The 15860-nt window shown below is 37.5% G+C and overlaps 4 protein-coding genes across 4 annotated transcripts; 2 read left to right on the forward strand and 2 right to left on the reverse strand.

Annotated features, from left to right (window-relative positions):
* Nucleotides 1-40: 40 nt before the first annotated feature.
* On the forward strand, nt 41-4128 carry LOC116176633. The gene is made up of 7 exons (XM_031495285.1): nt 41-121; nt 171-449; nt 497-902; nt 955-1701; nt 1944-2440; nt 3573-3887; nt 3937-4128. The coding sequence occupies exons 1-7, from the start codon at nt 118-120 to the stop codon at nt 4107-4109; spliced, it is 2421 nt and encodes an 806-aa protein (XP_031351145.1). The 5' UTR covers nt 41-117; the 3' UTR covers nt 4110-4128.
* LOC116176636 lies at nt 4073-4940 on the reverse strand. Its single transcript, XM_031495289.1, has 3 exons — nt 4780-4940; nt 4382-4731; nt 4073-4329 (listed from the first exon to the last, which is right to left on the reverse strand). The coding sequence occupies exons 1-3, from the start codon at nt 4817-4819 to the stop codon at nt 4111-4113; spliced, it is 609 nt and encodes a 202-aa protein (XP_031351149.1). The 5' UTR covers nt 4820-4940; the 3' UTR covers nt 4073-4110.
* Nucleotides 4941-5927: 987 nt separating this feature from the next.
* On the reverse strand, nt 5928-7691 carry LOC116176378 (zinc finger protein OZF-like). Its single transcript, XM_031494903.1, has 2 exons — nt 7331-7691; nt 5928-7288 (listed from the first exon to the last, which is right to left on the reverse strand). Exons 1-2 carry the CDS (start codon nt 7493-7495, stop codon nt 6026-6028), a joined length of 1428 nt encoding a protein of 475 aa, XP_031350763.1. The 5' UTR covers nt 7496-7691; the 3' UTR covers nt 5928-6025.
* A 299-nt stretch (nt 7692-7990) lies between these two features.
* Nucleotides 7991-9691, forward strand: LOC116176379 (zinc finger protein 567-like). Its single transcript, XM_031494905.1, has 2 exons — nt 7991-8259; nt 8308-9691. Exons 1-2 carry the CDS (start codon nt 8128-8130, stop codon nt 9550-9552), a joined length of 1377 nt encoding a protein of 458 aa, XP_031350765.1. The 5' UTR covers nt 7991-8127; the 3' UTR covers nt 9553-9691.
* Nucleotides 9692-15860: the final 6169 nt, after the last annotated feature.

Here is a 15860-nt window from a genome sequence, read left to right on the forward strand (position 1 = left end):
AACGTACGCATATGGATCACATTGGTATTCACCGATTTTGTTCACTTCTCAAAGTGTCATCTGTCTGCCAGACTCAACTGGCGCCAATTCCAAATTACAGTCCCATCCAAATCTAAAATGGGTACTCATGGTCTAAAAATCGTTTCAAGAAATTATAGTTTAATTTGCAGAGAAAACTGATCATTACCGTAGGCGAAAGATGTGTCTACAGCAATCACTTGCGCCCACAATTAGCCAGGTGAAAAATGAATTGGGAAACGATTTGGCAGAAATGATCTTTTCAACTTGCCCCAAATCTGTACAACCGGTATTAGGTCTTGCGCCCCCCTTGAAAGGTCCGGGTGATGACTTATGGACATCTCCCAGTGATATACTGTTGGGGAAGGTGTGTTTAAAACCGCCTCTCACTGGAAAATGTATGAAGGCTTTAACTCACCAGGGGATTTTAGGTAAGTCACATTTGCTTATTATCGTGATGGTATCTGTGGATCTTTAGTAATTGGTCAAGATATCGAGATGAAGTTTTGGAACGAGGCCGAATTGGATAAGAAGAAAGAGCTGAGAGAGCAAGAAGAGATTTTAAAGTTTATGGCTGAGTTACAACAGAAGAAGGCAGTTGACAAGGCGTTGGAATTGCAGGAGGAACGGCTGAAGTTTGAAAAAGATCAGTTAACCATTCAATTTTCTCGTCATTTAGAGCGAGAATTAGATCGTTTGCAGAGGACTCTGAAGACAGAACACGAGCATACGCTTAGGATTCGGCAGCGAGACCTAAACGAAGAGTGGCAAGATAAAATGGAGCGAGCAGTTGCGGATTCGGTCAAAGAGTTAACTGCAAACTTTTTAAAGGAACTGGAGTTAGAAGGAAACTTATTGTATAGAAAGTTCCAATTAGAAATAAAGTATGTTTTACATGTTAAATCGGGGCACCATTTTACAAATTTGGTATTTTAGAAAGGAAAAGCTCAAGCACCAGTTTGAATTACACGATGTACGAAAAGGGTGCCAAGAGTCGTTCGCCCAATTAAAACACCAGCTGGAGTGCAAAAACATTGCCAATATCATGTACATCTTATGTGCTGAACGGCAAAAGTGCCAAACTGAGCGTATGGCCATAGAAGATAAGTACCAAACGGAAATAGGATATTTACAAAGCGTAATTACAAACCAAGACGAAGCGTATACTGAATTGATGAAGGATAGAGAAAAAAAAGCTGACCAACTGACACAACGAGAAGAGTGTTTAAAGGAAATTCTGCGCCAGTTTCAGAAATTCATCAATTTTGCCTTGCGTTCTCCTCCAACGCAGGCCGAATTTTTACTAGATGTTGAAAAGTTGTCGCTATTTGCGTTAGAAGGTAATGTGACAGACAAAGATGGCTATAAAGAGTCCGACACTTGGAAATCGGATGGTGAACGAAGCGAAAATTCACCATCCACAGAAGTAAACGGGGAATTTACGAGCGAAGCTTGTGAAACAAATGGAAGTGTGATACCTCACGAAGAGAAACCCAAACCCGTAGAATCTTTGCCTACATTGCATTACAATAAACACACATACATTAGAGAAGGATTTGAAGACGTGGCGGCTTGTGAAATTCAAAATGGTGAATGTACAGAAAATGAAAAGGACGATGCTGGGCATGATACACAACAATCGCAAGAACAAGAGTCGATAGCTAGCATCCAAGATGAAGTTACGTAAGTACTTACTTATTAGATAAGTAATGGATAAACCTCTCTCAAACAAAGAGCCTCTCGCACCTAAGTGGGCTATAGCATTTAATTTTTTATTCAATGGTTATAGGTAGGTAGGTACTAACAGACGCTGCGAGGATGGTTGTCTTGAATAGCTTCACTAAAACGACCGCAAAATACCTATGAGCCTTTTGTTTTATATGAAATAAGCATCTTGTAGATAAAATGGTAGGTTTCCATTTCAGAAACTCAACTACAATGAAAAAAATACCGAAAAAATCCAGTATCCTGTTTAGCGAGCATAAAGCACACGAAAGTGAAGACCTCATTTGTCCCGTATATGACGAGCTACCTACAGATATATTGGAGGATGCCACATTACAATTAGAGGAACTTTCAAAGGTTACCGTTTATAAGCAACAAAGTATGTTTGAAGACGTGCAGAAAACGTGCTGCTCGCGTTGTACCCAAACATACATTGAAACTAATAGAACTGCACTCGCAGAAAAAGTGCAAAAAAGAATCAGTGAAGCTTTAAGTAGTACCCTGCAAATACCTTACCGTGAGTCTCTCATCAAATATCGTACGAGTATTGAAAAGGATGAGGACGAAAGGATTGAGATCTCTAGATTAAGTTTGGCTCGAGATTCTTATTTAATTAATAAACATTCAATTGCGGTAAAACGATTAAGTACTCCAAATAGTGAATGCAGTCTGCCCCGTGATGATGAGACATCACAAGGTAAGCTATGTATATATTTTTTCTGCGTAGGTACTTACTTAATTTGATATTACTTTTCCCGCGGAAAGTTATTGTGCAGACATCTTAAAAATTTTAAATCCGCGGATAGCAATCATATATAGAGTAATATTTTATCAATTTTCGGAACGTGTTTGCCGGCGCGTCCTTCAACTTCCAGTAAACTGTTAAGAACCGCAAAAAACCCAAAAGAACCGAAAAAAGAAAGAAGGGTTCCGGTTCTCAATAAGTTTCCATTTCTGAAGGAATAACAGTTTTGGTTCAGTTTTCGGTCCTGAAAAAATACCGAGTTCGGTCCGGGTCCCTGCTTTCACGGCGATGTTCATTGTTGACGATCTTGTCTTCGATTGCTATTAGACGGCTCATGCGCCGCACATAAGTGGCAGGGACAGTGCTAAGGATACTTCCTTTGAAGGAATTTTGATGGAATAATTAAAGGTAACAATTCTATTTTGGGGACGCAACAGAGTGTTTTCTCATAATTTTCTTTTCCCATACGACAAAAGATCTAATTTTTGAGGTTTAGTAAGGTTACAGGCATTCTTATTAAGCAAAAATAAAAACTCACCCATAGCCTTATTAGTTCAGTCTCGAGGCACTAATCTCAATTTCCAATTTTGAGGGCCGTCATGACGGAAAGGCGACAAGGCTATTACAGCCCAGTCGGAATGTGCCAGTCCAGTTTTTCATAATCAATGAATACCTAATATCATATTTTCTTCCACTTGAGGGGGGTGGTTTTAATTTTGGCAAGTGAGAAAGTCAGGAAAAGGGGGGGGATGAAAGTGTTCCAATGTATCACTGAAATTGGAACACTTGTTTTTACAATGACTCTTCCAATCTAGTTGATTTATGATTAATTTTCCTTCTTCATTCAAGTTCACAGGACCCAAAAACCTATGTGATCAGGATGAGGATTAAAAACAAATGGTCATATATAAATATAACTTGTGGCCGGGGACAAATATGCTATCTGATTGCATTTTTTACAAATGGAAAGTGATCTTTCATTCAATCATTGATTGTGCACATTGATTCAAGTGTGGAAACTCATGTAACCTTGTAGCTTTTGCCCCACCTGCACCACAAATTTTTGATTCAAAACTGTTTCAAGTTCAAGAAACCAAGCACGCTGATAAATCAAAAATGAGTCCAAAGGTATCAAAGCTGTCAGTTAGCAAAAATTCCTTGGAATTATTAAGATCTCAATCCATGCTTTCGAGGAGTAAACCATCAGAGTCCAATGAAAGCTTTGAAATTGAAATCGAATCCGACCACGATTTCAGCTTAAATGAGTCTAAAGCTGTTAAAGTGTCGCACTTTGAAGTGTTGACGCTATACGACAAACCCAAAAAGCAAGATGGCAACACGGTAAAAAATTTAACTGCCACTGACTCGCCTTGGTTGACATATGGATACAAAACAAAAGGTAGGAGAAAACACCCACGTATATAAGCATTTATACAATACCATTTTAGATGAACCCCAAGAACAAAGAACCGAATCAACCAATAAAATCATAGGTGATAGAGATTTGGAGGTACACACTCAAGCACCAGAAGATTTCATACAGCATCGAGCAAAATCGATGCTTACCATCTTTAAAAAACATCCGAGTTTAATCAGATTATTTACTGCATGTACTAACTGAACTACTTTTTATAAAAATTTACATTCAATCGTAAATCTTTCAACCTCAAGAGTTCTTTGTACTCGTCCGTCAAGTGAAACGGAACTGGCGGTTTCTCAGTGTAAGCCTTGAGTTTATCAGCGACATACTTTTCGGCACTGAAAGCTTCGGCCTCCTTACACTGCGCAATTAATATGGCCTGAAACTCCTTCTCCTTCTTAAGCTCTCTCCTTTGTCTTACCTGCAAGATAAAAAGGTGGTTAGGATAATGTAAATTTGTAACTGTATAATACCTTGGCACGTTCGTATTTTAACTTTTTTCTAAGTTTCTTCAGCTTGTGTTTCTTCATTTTCTTTCTTCTGATAACTATAAGTCTTACCGCTTCTTTTCGTTCTTCATTTATTGAGATGGGATCAATCATTTCTCTATCGGTGGGTGGTTCCGTCAGCGGCGGTATCCACAGAATGTCATGTGGGGATTTGATTTCAGGGGTTATTCTTATGGGAAGCTTCACGGGATCGGGTTTTGGACAGACCCAGTCATTTTGCAACAGGGGATGGAAGGTGCAGGGTGGTGGATTTCGGGTAATACTTGTTTGTGTGGTGGAGAGTGTTCGTTTTGCTATATTCGATACCAGCCCCACTAAAAACGAAGTGTAAGTAAACAATATGAGATTTTCTGTTTTTGTACCATTTCTACAGAATTTGGCTAACTTGAAAACAGCGGACATGTTAGGTTATGTTAGCACAGTGGTGCCACTTCTTTTGTTAAAAATAGCAATGTTGTGAAAACAGATTTACTACAGTGAACATCAAAATTTATGTCACATACAATATGGCGCCATGGCATTGGGACGCAACACATTAGGACGCGGGCATTGGACCCCAAAGGGAATAGGCCGTGGACGCAGACATTGGGCACGGACATTAGGACGCAGACGCAAGCATCATGTAGGTCACCTTACAAAGCAGAGATTGGGTCGCAGTTAGGAAAATAAAAGGTATCCAATGTTATTTCATCTGTGTATGCGCTCTAACGTCCTAGCCTAGCCTAGGATATCTGTCCTAATGTCTGCCTCCCAGCGTCTGCATCCTAATGTATGCGTTCTAATGTCTGTGTTCTAACTTCTGCGTCCTAATGTCCGCGTCCAAATGCCCGGTCAACTACAATATGTGCTGAAGATAAATTCTTATTTACTTTCCACTCAGTACCGCCTAGTATAAATGCATTAGTAAGTTATAATGTGACTACTGAGCCCTACCACCAAGACAAGATGTACCCCATGGTAGGGCTTGAAGTTTAATAGTTAATAGTTACTATACAAGGAAGAATAAATGTATAAAATACACTTTTTAAACACAACAAACAAAATGCTCCAACCCAGCTGCACATTCGAAATCCCATGTTTGACGCTGACTTTCTCCCCTATTTTCGTTATGAAAATCCCCCGGCTTTCGGTATCTGGGTAGAACTGTCGAATTCGACAACGCAGCACGATTGATGTATACAGAGCGTATCGTATTTTTGTTTCAGATGTAAAGGTATGTTGCCTAACCATAGGGGTAGATTATCAATGGACTTTCATGTTATTGTCGAATATTGGAGTATGGAATATTACAGAACAAAAACAACCGAAGTGCTAGGGACACCTGCAATGACTCGGAGGAGAAAGAAATGTTGGGAAGAATGGAAATCCTTAGCACAAATTAAGAGAGTGATACAAGGTTGTGTATCGATGTACAGTAATACTAATTTTCTTAAAACACACCAGAATTTGTTAGATTTGGATACCTGTTGGTAAAGCCTCCGCTGAAACCACAGCAATTAAACACAATCAATAATATAGCAAAAAATATATTTACCAACATTAAAGTGAACTTAAATGCAAATATATTAAATTACCAAAATTAACAACAAAAATGAATAATTTTGAACCTTATGAATCTAATTCATCCGTCTTTAGGTGCAGTTTTTTATGTTTGCATAGTGTGCTCCTATCTGCAAATCGTTTATCACATTTTAGGCAGGCAAACGGTTTCTCACCGGTATGCGTCCTAATGTGAATAGTAAGTGATTCTAGAAATCGAAATGTTTTTTTGCAATAGTTACATTGATGTGGTCGATTATCACTGTGAGTTCGTATGTGCCTGTATAAATTGCAGGATTTATTAAACCCCCTGGAACAAATGTGGCAAACATATGGTTTTTCGTCTGTGTGAATAATATGATGAACACTTAGTGAGCTAGCTTGCGCGAAACGTTTTTCACAAACTTTACACTCATATTTTTTGTCAGCATCTTCATGAGTTGCCATATGCGTATCTAAAGCGACTTTACTTTTATATTGCTTAGCACAAACATTACAGAGAAATAGTCTTTCATTTTCTTTCTGATGCACTTTCTCTATGTGAGACTTTAACTTTTTTTCGTTGGGATATGGATTCCCACAATGTTGGCAGATGACGGTATTAGGTGTGTGTAACAATTTGTGCGTATTTAGACTACTCACTAAACCAAATGTTTTAAAGCATACATCACAAGACAAGAGACGTTTGAATTTTGTCACTTGGCAATTTGATTTGTCACTAACATGTTGCTGAAGTGTTACAAGACTTTCGAACTTTTGCCCACAATTTGTACACACATTGCCTACTAGTGAATGATATTGTATGTGCTTCACTAAATTATCTTTTCGGGAGAATTGTATGCCACATAAACCACACTCGAACGGTGTTTGATTTGTATGAGTGTACATATGACGACGTAAATTAAAGTTATTTGCAAAGGTTCGACAGCACATGGGGCACTCAAGCACTTTTGAGTGCTTTGAAAGATGAGCTTTGATATTCGCAGGTGGAACTCTCACGTTACATACAGTACAAAGAACAGTTTTGTCAGCTTGTTTAAAACCACCAATTGGCCCTTTTATATGATCTACTTTCTCCAAAGTCGTGCCACTTTTTTCAGATTTCTCACTATTTTCTACAATAAATGGTTCACCAGGTTCCTTCTTAATCTCGGATATTGTATTTATTATAACAATTTCATCCACCTTCATTTCCGCGACTTGCAAATTGGCAACATGCTCATATAAGAACGATTGTGACTTGGTAAACTTCATGTGAAGTTTGGTTGCGAGAATTATTTCATCCCTACAAATGTTGCACACCAATTCTGGAAATAGTTCACGTTCCTCCAGCTGAAATGAATTCTAAACTTTTGCAAACAAAGTATCATTTACCTTAATCGTCATGCAGATGGTGATCATTTCGGTTACCGACTTCTGGAGTTCGTTTTCGGTGTTGTGAATACTTATCATGTGGGCGCTCTCTTCCAAACATATTCTGCACACATTTGCAATGTTTTTTATTACGACAAAAGTATCGTCAGTTTCGAATTCACTCATTATTCAAATACAAATTTAAAAATAATTATAACTGAACAAAATTTTGCACCAGGAAATCAAAGGGTTTGGAGAAGGGAATCACTAAAAACAGTGTCTATTATTTCGTACGTGGGCTACAGAGCCACGCCACATTCGATATTAATGGCGCGCAATTTGAAATAAAAGGTTTTTTTCAAAATATGCTATTGCAAAGTGCTTAAGGTGGCCAACACACAATGCCCCCCAAAGATCGGACAGACTTTTGACACACCTTACGACCCTAATAATTAAGTTGAAAGACATGAGAAAGCAGTATGCTGCGAGTGTATTATTTTGAAACGCTCTGTATGATGTAGCATATGAAAATAAAGCGTAATAAATCGAACTAAACTACATAAGTATGTACATTTAGAAGTTTCAAAAAATCTGCAATTCGCCAATTTTTCTCTTTGCTTCTGGTACAAAATTCAAAATAAAGGAAATAAGTTTTTTGTTGGTGTTCAAATTGTTTAGGGACTTTTGTTTTAAAGCCGCCATTTGTAAGAAAGCACGAGTGGAAGTTGGTCTTGTAAAACGCAAATTGGTGGCAAAAGTAACGGTAGCGAACGGTCACATAGCCATTACACCTTCAAAAACAAATTTAAACTAACGAAATGGAAGAAAATTGCAGCAACAAATGTCGTGCGTGTTTAACTGAGGGCGAGCCAATGCTGTCCTTGTTCGAAGTGTACGAGCATGATCTAACTTTGGCGATGATTCTGACAAACTGCATTAGTAATATTCAGGTAAGTAATTTGTACTTAATGTTCCTCTCCTTTTATTTTGAATTATAGATTTCGGAAGACGACGGGCTCCCACCTTACATATGCGACAGTTGCATACTCATAGTCACGCAATTCTACAATTTCACGGTCATTTACGAAGAGTCCGATCGTCATCTGCGATCATTGTGCACGAAAGAGATCGAATTGTTACAGTCTCCAGTTGAGGTTGAGCTTAACAGTTACAAGCAAGAGCAAGAAAGTGAATTTGAAACACCAAATCATGAGGAAGAAGACGAGGATGAAGATGCCGAATCCAAAGATAGCAGTTCAAATGATTTTCTGGTCGATGAAAGTCAAGACGATGATCTTATTGCCGAATTAGAAAGCCCCTCTGCAAAAGAGTCCGAGGAGTTGACAGAATTTATTAAGACTGAGAACGATCACACAGAAAATGAAATGCAGACAGTTTTTGAAGATGTGGTCAAGTACGAATGTACGATCTGCGGGGAGGAGCACCTGTATGCCACACCATTTCAACAGCACATGAGGGTCAAACATCAAATGACTGACATTGATTGCGAAAGCTACGCCAGTAAAGTACGCGTCAAAGTGTACCAATCGGAGCCAAAAGCTGAGACACAAACTCCTGAAGTGAAACTGGAGTGTGCTGATTCGGATTTGATCTGTAAATTTTGTAGCAAACAGTTTTCGTACGTGACACAATTGCAACAACATTTGAAGCTGCATGATGTCAACAAGAAATACGTGTGTGAAGTGTGTGGTGCCCGTTTTATCAGAAAAACTTACCTGGACGATCACAAGGAGGGTCACAGTACAGAAAAGAAGCATGTATGCAAATTTTGCGGCAAAGCATTCCGTCGAAGAACAGTGCTGCGAGCGCACAAACGTGTGCATACCCATCCCAATCATTACGTTTGCGAAGTGTGCGGCCGAGCATTTACAAACAGCAGCACTTTGAAAACCCACAAGCTGCTAATTCACATTCGAGAGCGCAACTTTCATTGTGTCATTTGCAATTTGAGTTTTCCCCTCAAATCTACCTTGAATAAGCATATAATCCGCCATCAAAAGCGGGAAAACGGCGAGAAAGGATTTAGTTGCAGTCAGTGCCCCATGCAATACAAAGATAAATCAAGTCTTAAACGACACGTTGACGCCAAACATCAAGGAAAAATTGAGCTGATTCCCTGTTACGGTTGTCCCAGGAAGTATTCGAGTAAAGCAAATTTAATGAAACACATAAGAAGGCATCATAGTCCGAATATGGTGGTTGCAGAGGAAGTTGTCTTATAAGAGTTTTAATTGATATGTAAAAATGTATTTTTATAATTTAGCTTTATAAGCATATTTGTTACAAGAACCAAATTTCTAATACTAGAAATATTTAGTATGAAATTACAACAATAAATATTGGAATACCTCTTGAGCTGCATTTCCTGTCATTCTCGTTATAGCCCAGTCATTAAAAGTAAATCCTGGGGGGTTGCGTTTTAGGAATGAAAATTACCCCTATTCGAAAATAATTTTTGAATTCTAGATTCGAGCCTGTAATTGATTGATATCATCTTTAAATACACTGATTTCACTAAAAACCCTTCACAAAATAGTACTCTATTTTTGGGACAGTTGTCATAGCTCAAGCTTCTACACAAGAAAGAGACCGCGATTTGAGCTTTAAGAAACTTTTGAGCGCCCAAGGGTGACTACATACTCCTCAAAGACGCGTGCCTTTCAAAAAGTAGTTAATTTCGTTCCTAGGAAAAAAAAACAACATTCCGTCACGCAAGAGTTGTGCGCGTTTACAAGATATTTCCAACGATACAAATTTAAAAACAATCTAACCAAAACTGTAAACGAAGATATGGAAAAAATGGAAACTCACCACCTTAATATAACACGCTCGAGGATGTCGCCGACCCCATATCATGTAGCCCTGTCCTTAAACTTATGTTAATTATACACGCCCCCAGTATAGGTAGTACATGGACACTCCTTGTCTTTCTATAAACGTTCTTCTATAGACTCGCATTTGCTGCCAGCCAGCCAGCCGGCCAAAATGAGATTAAAAAATACCTTTTTACAAATAAATCTGCAAAAACGATGTTGAAAAACATTCACAACATAGCCACATTAAAAATTTTTTTATGTTGATATAACATCTAAGAATTCAAAATAAATTTGGGAAAAACAGTGATTCTTATTTATACCTACTACATCCCAAATAAAAGAATATGGATCATCCACTTCATTATATGACAGGTGATCAAAAATAACTGATGCAGGACAGTTTAAATTTGGTGCTAAAAGTTTTAGTGTTTTTTAGTTAAGACATTGGCTAACATGTTCGGAAGGTGGGTTTATTTATGCAGTAATTGCCATCCATTGGGGATGTTTTTGTTATATGAATTTCGATTTTCTTGATCGAGCCATGTGTTTTAGCAAACAATTCTTTTCAAAGATAGAGAATGTATAAGGATCATGTAACCTTACTTTTTGAGTTTAAAGGCTTTAAGGTGGATGGCTTTTGTTGCATTCATTTTGAAGCCCCCCCCCCTGAAGATATCACTAATGTTTCATATAATTTTGAAGACGTGAAGCATAGGGTTCATTTATGAGAATAGGTTGATATGATAGGTATCTCTGTGATCGACCATCGCTCCGTGTTCCAACAACTCGTGGCAAACGTCCGCGAATCCCTCCTTTAGTCCAAACTATTGGAAGTAGTGGCAACTGAAAAGGGCTTTACTGTGATCCTTTAATTAGCATTACTATCCCCCGGGCAACGTTATATGAACCGGAGCATGTAACTATGCTTGATAAATTAATTTTCTTTAATTAAATTGTGATTATTGTTTAGTGATCAGTTAAATTTATCCACAACTGCTTTCAAATAAATGGCATTTGATGTGTTACCAATTACTTTATAAATGTTTAGTTTTGCGGGAAATTCAAACTGTCCGCAATAATTTTGGATCACTTGGTATTTAACTTAAGATTTCTCTATTTTTATCATGTATGTATAAGTTTCAACCCTTATAAAAACCACCATTTGCTAATAATCGAAAAATTTCTTAAAAGGCTCTCTTAAAGCACGTACATATACGAAGGTTCAGAAACTTACTTTTAAAAAATCCAGAAACACCGCCCTTCGTTAAATAAAATTTTTTAAATCAAAATTGCTAAAAAATGTGCTAAATTGTTTACCCGATATTAATTCAAAGGCATCCAAATTTTTTTCCGAAACTACTTTAGAAACAACTACTTTCGTCACTAAAAAGAGTGAAGAAAATGTGATTTTCCTCTCTAGTGAGGAAAGTAAAAAACAATTGCTGCGTTAATCTTATGACATTTCAAATTGAAACATACGCGTATCTATTATGGTATATAATAAAGAGATTGCTATTGTGTCATATTGAATAAATTATATTTTTTATTCAATTTATGTGTCTAACTTCATTATTGGATACGATGATTTTTCAATTTGAATTATAGTTTCAGAAAAAAACCATTTCGTAAGTTTGTTCAATATCTACATACACTAATATAATTTAAATTAGGCAATTTATTCACCTCAGAAGAATACCACCAGTACATTCATACGATCGTAACCATAATAGCATTGAATTATAGTTATAAATTCAATGATAATAGGTGTGGATCGAAAAAAAATAAAACAAAAAATTAGATATTTATTTAAATTGAAGCGGAAACATTATTAAAACGGTTAGCTTCTTACAATAAATAAAATATCCTATACGATACGCGTTAACGTGGAGTCTCATGTTCCTAAGTCCATAACATTCCGTCCCACCAAAACGGATCGTGGGACTTCTCCAAATAATTATGATGATAAAAATATATAATGCATGTAAAGTTCTTAGGAAATTGTATTTGCTCATATCAATGTATGGCGCAGATCCCTTTCAACAAAAGACGATGTTAAAAAAGCAATATTATACGTGTGGTATATTTACCTGGTGAGGTGCTAGAGTAACTAATTCTAAGCAACTTTTGTTCTATACAAACCGAGTACGTAATATACGTAACTTGTAACGGTTGGATATTTGAACAAGTCTTAATTTAGTCTTACTTCAGGCTATTATCACAGATTAAAATACTTATTTTGTCTGTGCTATTATCATTCCCTCCGCATTTATCATATCAACGACGCTACATAAACCGCTACCGCACCACTATTGTACCAAACACTTCGACTTCTGCGCGACCTTTTACCATTATAGCCATACCAACGCCTTAAAGAAATGTGACACCTTTTTGCAAACTCGCTGCTGACTAGGCGCTTTGAGGTCAGTCACATTAAAAACTTCTAGAAGCATTCAATCCATTACTTTTTTAAATCTCAGCAGCTTTAAAGGAAGGCATTTTTAGAATAAGTCTTACCCCTTAGCGCTATAGATACCCTAAAATTACATAAGACCCCCCCCCCCCCCCTAAAGATATAAACCTTACAGAAGGGAAGTGAAGATTATTACCATTAAAGTCAGGCACTGCGCATGCATAATCCATTTGACATTTAAATTTGATTTTATAAGATAAGCATCTTTTAGCGTAATAGAATTTATAAACCCAAAAATCCGATACAACTGAATACGGAATTACGATCCTGGAGATCCTCTCGCATCAATCATTTTTGCAACACACCTTACGGCTTAAGGGGTTGATTCTGTCCGACCAGAACCAAAACTAATTGTTGGCACAACGATCAAATTATAACAATATCAACAAAATATAGGTACAGGTCGCGCGCTATAGCATGGCGAAAGCTTTAGATGCGCAAGGAACGATAACGACTTGGCAAAAGGTTGGCCCGTATAAATAAAAGTAAGCAAATGCTTATACTTCCAAAATTCAAAGTAAATACTCGTAACTGCCCCTTCATATTGGTCTGTTTAGCATTGTTTAGCAGCGCTGTACTGCGTCCTTTCCTTCTGCTTAGAAGCGCTGCTAAGTCGCCCAGTGCGAAGGAGCACTTACGAGTATTTACTTTGAATTTTGCAAGTATAAGCATTTGCTTACTTTTATTCATACGGCCCATTATATGTCAAGGGTTAATTAAAAGAATCGATTAGAAACATGAGCAAGAGCACAGAAAAAAATACACACACAGTATGTACAGCGTGTTTCAAAATGAATAGAGGGGTTTTAACATGTTATAATATTTAATACATCAAACTTACAGCCACAATTGTTATATCAAATGAAAGAGAAACTCAAACAGTTTTACATAACAGCCTACAAGTGTTCAATGTGAGCACCATTCGTCACTTGGCATACGTCAAGACGGTATGCTAGTTCTTCCCAAACTTTGATGAGTGTCTCATTAGTAATTGCTGCAACAGCTGTTTCAATCCTGTTTCTTAAATCGGGAAGGTCGGCTGGCAGTGGAGGCACATACACACGGTCCTTAATAAACCCCCAAAGATAAAAATCACACGGGGTTAGGTCGGGTGACCGTGGAGGCCATGCGAAACAAGCCCTGTCATTAGGCAGCCAGTGTCTTGAAACTGATGATACCATCTACGAATGTTGTTATCACCTGGAGGAGCACAACCGAACTTAATCCGGAACGCACGTTGCACAGTAACAACAGATTCCGTCTTTGCAAACTGTAAAACACAAAACGCTTTCTTTAGTCGCCATCTTTGCTATTAGCGCTTTCTAGCGGATTGCGGCGGAAACATACGCACTGATGCCAACAAACAAAAACTGTTTTGAGTTTCTCTTTCATTTGATATATCACTTGTGGCTGTAAGTTTCATCTATCAAATATTATAACATGTTGAAACCCCTCTATTCATTTTGAAACACGCTGTATATCTCTGGCGTCAGGTGGCTTATTTGCACTTTTACCTGCAACGCACAAGTGAAGATTTCAAAACGAGGAGGTAGATATATCACATAATCCGAAATAAGTCCGCTGCTAACTATTAAAATTCATTATTACCCGGTTCGAATAGTGCAAGTGTCCATGTGGCACTGTTCAGTTGAAGCTGGACTGCGGTACTAAGGGTCCCTGGTTCAAATCCGTGTTTGGGCATGGGTATTTGTAAATGTATAGTGGGTTGGGTTGATAGAGCAGCCTTGACTGAAACCCCGCCCACTCAAAAATAAAGGTATAAATAAATAATTTTTCGTACTTCCGAGACTAAAGTGACAACTTCACTCCATTATGACAAGTACTGAAGTGTCACTTTTTGTCCCGCCGGGATTAAATTTTACGAAAATCCCGGAAGGATGAAATTACTAGCAAAGCAATTTCAATAGGTTGTTCCACATCTTGTATGCGGCATTATTTCTTAAACGCATCGTGTACTGCTGTTCATATAGGTAGTTTTTTGGATTTCGGTATCAATTCTTTACCTACTTTGGCTGCTTTTTATCAATATCAAATACACCTTTGTCACCTACCACCAAATTATGACACTAGCAATGACAGTTCCTATGGTAACTTGTTGAGCAGCGATTTTTTGAAAGAACGCGTTCTCCTAACTCCATACATATTAAGTGTTTCAGTTTCGGAAGTACGAAAAATATCGTATATACCTTGCGACTGAAGTAGTGGTCTTAATCCCTCAGGTAAATTATGGCCCTCCCTTCGGTCGGGCCATAAACTTTACCTTCGGGATTAAAAGTACTACTTCAGTCCCGCGGTATATAATATACTATTAATAAACACAACAAAACAATAAAACATGTCATGGCAAAATATTAGTATCAAGTAATACAACGTCAAGTGCAAATATTCAACAATCTTGACCTTTGATTTATAAATCCAAATTGGTTGCAGTCAAAGTTAAAAACAAGTTTACCTAAGCAAGTAGCAAAAATTCTAATTCCTTTTGTTAAAAGCAAGCTTTAGATCATTAGATGCGCATGCAAAAATGACATGGCCTTGTATGGCAAATTCAATATGTTTCAACAAAATATGTGGAATCTGTGAATCGCAACTCATATATCAAATATCACGCATAGATTCCAAAATGAATAGTTTTTATTAGCCGAATATCGCCCCTGAGATAGGTAACTCGCCCGTCGTCGGAGTATCCAAGCATACAGTTGAGAGTCGAGGTCCATCACAGCATTAGGTGTTGTAACTCATTTGGTTACCGTTTTTGGCACACCCGTGACCGCCTCATTCATAGAGAAAATGTTAGTTTACAAACAAGTCACATCAAACAATTTGATAACTTCCACATATTAAAAGAATGATAATGATTTATATGAATATTATACTTCCTGTCAAGCCCATATAATCAAAACATAAACATTACACCAAAAACAAATGATATCAAACAAAAGGTTAACGGTATCAAGTACATGATTCTACATTGATCAAGTCAATTTCAAAAACAAAGATGGAAAATTATTTTTAAAAAATATAAAGTCGCGTACAAAACACAAATAAATCATAAAGAAATGCAAAGATTACTACCACCTGCATTAAATAACACACAACAACAAACATTCACAGAGCAATGCTTTCGTGACTACCATTAAAAAGATGCAAAACGTAACAAGTGTTGGTGCTCTCCAAACGGCGCAGACAGCTATTCTGTAAAAAGTGGGGGCTTTCCAGCTCC

The sequence above is a fragment of the Photinus pyralis genome, unplaced genomic scaffold (assembly GCF_008802855.1).
Source record: "Photinus pyralis isolate 1611_PpyrPB1 unplaced genomic scaffold, Ppyr1.3 Ppyr1.4_LG7, whole genome shotgun sequence".
In the NCBI taxonomy this organism is placed as follows: Eukaryota; Metazoa; Arthropoda; class Insecta; order Coleoptera; family Lampyridae; genus Photinus; species Photinus pyralis.

Coding starts and splice junctions, on each gene's coding strand:
- LOC116176633 (XM_031495285.1), top strand. Junction 450..496: donor AACTCACCAGGGGATTTTAG/GTAAGTCACATT, acceptor GTGGATCTTTAG/TAATTGGTCAAGATATCGAG. Junction 3,888..3,936: donor ATATGGATACAAAACAAAAG/GTAGGAGAAAAC, acceptor ATACCATTTTAG/ATGAACCCCAAGAACAAAGA.
- LOC116176636 (XM_031495289.1), bottom strand. CDS start 4,819: ATGTCCGCTGTTTTCAAGTTAGCCAAATTCTGTAGAAATG. Junction 4,732..4,779: donor AGCCAAATTCTGTAGAAATG/GTACAAAAACAG, acceptor CTTCGTTTTTAG/TGGGGCTGGTATCGAATATA. Junction 4,330..4,381: donor TAAAATACGAACGTGCCAAG/GTATTATACAGT, acceptor TTTATCTTGCAG/GTAAGACAAAGGAGAGAGCT.
- LOC116176378 (XM_031494903.1), bottom strand. CDS start 7,495: ATGAGTGAATTCGAAACTGACGATACTTTTGTCGTAATAAAAAACATT. Junction 7,289..7,330: donor CCATCTGCATGACGATTAAG/GTAAATGATACT, acceptor AATTCATTTCAG/CTGGAGGAACGTGAACTATT.
- LOC116176379 (XM_031494905.1), top strand. CDS start 8,128: ATGGAAGAAAATTGCAGCAACAAATGTCGTGCGTGTTTAACTGAGGGC. Junction 8,260..8,307: donor ACTGCATTAGTAATATTCAG/GTAAGTAATTTG, acceptor TTTGAATTATAG/ATTTCGGAAGACGACGGGCT.